We start from the raw sequence: 3,260 nt of genomic DNA, 5'->3' as shown, positions 1-3,260 counted from the left end.
TGAATGTCCCTGCCTTTTCCCTCTGAAAGCAGAAAAAGTTGCTTTTCAGGGCTTAAGCTCCTTTAAGTATTAATTTCCCTTTTTTTTTTTTTTTAATTTAAGTTCTTATTGGTTACAGGAACTAACAAGCTTCTACAGTTTATACCTTATTTTGCTATGGAATTAGCATGTGTCCTGATAAAATGAAGCTAAACAGCCTGTTAGCAAGGCCTTTCATTTGTTAGCATTCATTCTGTATAGTAAGGAACAAACCTACACAAAGTCTGTGGAAATTTGAACTGCAGAATGTTGGAAAAAACACACTTACCAAAGTGTCTAATCTTTTGTTCATGTTTTTGCATAAGTGGTTCAGACATATCTTCATCTTCTATTTCTTTTGTTCTTTGATTAATAAAACTCTGAGGAAGAGAAATATCGTACTGTCACAGAAATTCCAGGCATACCTTTTTGTGATATACAGGAGTATTATATTTTAGTAAGTTACTATTTAAAGGGCTATGTTCTAATTTTAGACTCATGTCATATATTCAGAGAAAGTTTTCTTCAGAAAGTGCATTACCTAATAGTAGTTTAAAAGAATCATTATAGTCTACTGACCAAAGAACTCTGAAAAACTTTTGTCCTCAGGTAGTAACTTACTGATCTGTCAACAAGAACTACCACGTACATGGCAGCCTGGATGCTAAATCAGTGAAATTTGGAGCTGCACTAGCTGTTCAAATTAAATAGTGAAATCAAAGCTGAGATTCTACTATAAAAAGAAGTTTGTGGTAAATAATCTGCAGCACAGTAGTCATTAGAAGCAAACTAACAGTTTCACATTGTACGAATTTGCCACAGTAGAGAAGCACTCTCTTCATGTGAAGAAACAATTGTTCAGCAGATTCGGCAACACTTGTACCACTTAGGATCATAAAGTGGTTTGGGTTGGAAGGGACATTTAAAGATCAAGTAGTTCTACCTCTCCCTGCCGTGGGTGGAGACATGTTTCAGTAGATCAGGTTGCTCAAAGCCCTGTCCAGCCTGACCTCTACTGCTTTCAGGAACTGGGCATCCACAACTTCTCTGGGCAACCTGTTCCAGTGTTTCACCACCCCCATCATAAAAAATATATTTCTTATATCTAGTCTAAATCTACCCTCTTTCAGTTTAAAACCACTACTCCTTGTCCTGTCTTTACAGACCATGGTAAAAATTCTCTCCATCTTTCTTGTAAGCCGCCTTCCAGTGCTGAAAGGATGCAATAAGGTCCATAAGGTTTCCCCAGCACCTTCTCTCCTCCAGACTGAACAACCTCAACAGCCTCAGCCTTTCTTCACAGGAGAGGTGTTCCAGCTCTCTGACCATTTTCATGGCTCTCCTCTGGTCCTGCACAACTCCATGTCTTGTACTGGGGACCCAAGAGCGGGGCACTGTACTCCACATGGGCTCTCATCAGAGCAGAGAGGGAGAATCCCCTCCCTCGACCTGCTGGCCACCCTGCTCTTTATATAGCCCAGGATATGGTTGGCTTTCTGGGCTGCAAGTGCACGCTGCCAGCTCATATCTAATACCTAGATGACCCATGCAAGTTCTGATCTGCGCTTCTGGTAGAGAAATATCCAGATTTAAGAGTGCACCTTGTTCCCTTTCATGACACAAGAAAAGAACATCCCTCCTACTTGCCCGTTTTAACACGTACTGTGCTTTTGTGCTGTACTAGACGCAGAGGACACTCGAGACTAGTAACAAGCAGAATGAAAAAAGAGAGGCTAGCACTTGTTTTCATGCACACTAATACAGGTCGTACCTTATTAAATACGTCCTTACTAACAGGATCTGTGTTCCATAGATTCTGTCTTTCCCTCTGGTTTAGTGCTTCTTCTTTTCTTCTCCACTCTTCCTCCCTCCATCTCAACTCTGCAGCCTCAGTGTTTGCTTGAGCAGATTCCTGATCGTGGGATTCTGAGTTATGCAGTGCTAAGCTACCAAGTTTTTGCTGGGCTTCTGCTAGGTTCCACGTGCATTCTACAGAGTGCTTCACAAACTCTCTTTCTTTTTGGCAGGCTAATTCAATCCCTTGGCTATATGTCTGTGAGGATAATCAGAGGGAAAATCGACAGTTTACAGCTTGTATAGGAGCAGACAGGCCTAAATCCCAAAGATAATGCACCTGGAAGGGACCTCAGGTACGCAGCATTATATTTGCAGGAGTGATGAAGCAGGGTATTGTTCAGCTAGATGTTTTTTTCGGAAGAGATTTCTCTTAACTCTGTTAAGTGCATTTGCAAAATCACAGATCATGTACTGCCAGCAGTAGTAGTCTCAGACTGCAGAAATACTTTTGACAGAGCTGAAACCCCTCTGGCTATCTTTGGGCTCTGATGCTAGCAACAGCCCAGAGTAAGAATACTCTGAATACATAGTTCTGAGAAGGCACCAGTTTGGTGATGTCAGGTGACAACAGCAAAGTCACTGCTGCTGCCTGCATTCCAGTATGGATTAATACCTAACAAATAACCAACACCTTCCCTTGAACAGACAGTGAAAGGGGAATTCAAGTTACGAAGTGGCCAAGGCCCAGAGCAAGCGTATCTTCTTTTGGTCAAATCTGTTGAGGAGGCCACCACTTAGAGCAAGCAGGGAGAGAAAAGTGACCTCTTGAGCAACAGTGCTGATACTACTTCGAGCTGTGTGATGGGAATTCATACTCAGTAACTTAAAATACTACCCTCTAAAGCATATGCCATGGCTTCCCACCAAAGTGGGCAAAAATGTCCATATGCATTAGTTCCTCAACTTGCCAAGGCCACATTAATAAATATCTGGTGCTGATAACCTCTGGCATAAGGACGTGATGGCAACACAAGTTGTGAAAGATTATCTGAAGGAAACTTTAATGAAGGTACATCAAAATTCTTGTACTAACTTTCCTTGGGAATGGCGGCTTTTTTTTTAACACCAAAATGAAAATGTCACCGATCAGAAAACTAGCGTAATGACAGCTTTTGGCAACAACACACAGAATTGCTGACAACGTGTATGCAAAACGCTGCCATGCCCTCGCCAACAGAGAAACACACTGCCTGTATATCTGCTTTTCAGATGTCAGGATGCCGAGATAAACTTCAAATCAGCTCTTTCCACATCACTGTCAAACGTGGAGCTCTGACGTGCGGTGGCAGACACCGAACACGCGGCGGCAGCGCACCTGCTCCTCCAGGCGTGCTCCGGGGCGGCGGAGCGGAGCGGCCCGGAGGGGCGCGGACACCTCCACACAC

The 3,260-nt window shown here is 43.0% G+C and overlaps 1 protein-coding gene across 1 annotated transcript; it reads right to left on the bottom strand.

Moving 5' to 3' along the window:
• Nucleotides 1-307: 307 nt before the first annotated feature.
• Nucleotides 308-2,071, bottom strand: CDC37L1 (cell division cycle 37-like 1; the record flags this gene model as incomplete). Its single annotated transcript, XM_010137117.1, has 2 exons — nt 308-398; nt 1,790-2,071. Coding segments are annotated over 2 exons (373 nt in total), but the record flags the coding sequence as incomplete, so codon positions are not given.
• Between the last annotated feature and the right edge of the window lie 1,189 nt (nt 2,072-3,260).

This window comes from Buceros rhinoceros, unplaced genomic scaffold (genome assembly GCF_000710305.1).
Source record: "Buceros rhinoceros silvestris isolate BGI_N320 unplaced genomic scaffold, ASM71030v1 scaffold8705, whole genome shotgun sequence".
In the NCBI taxonomy this organism is placed as follows: Eukaryota; Metazoa; Chordata; class Aves; order Bucerotiformes; family Bucerotidae; genus Buceros; species Buceros rhinoceros.
The sequence above is the reverse complement of the archived record's forward strand: the minus strand, read 5'-3'. Positions and strand labels throughout refer to the sequence as shown.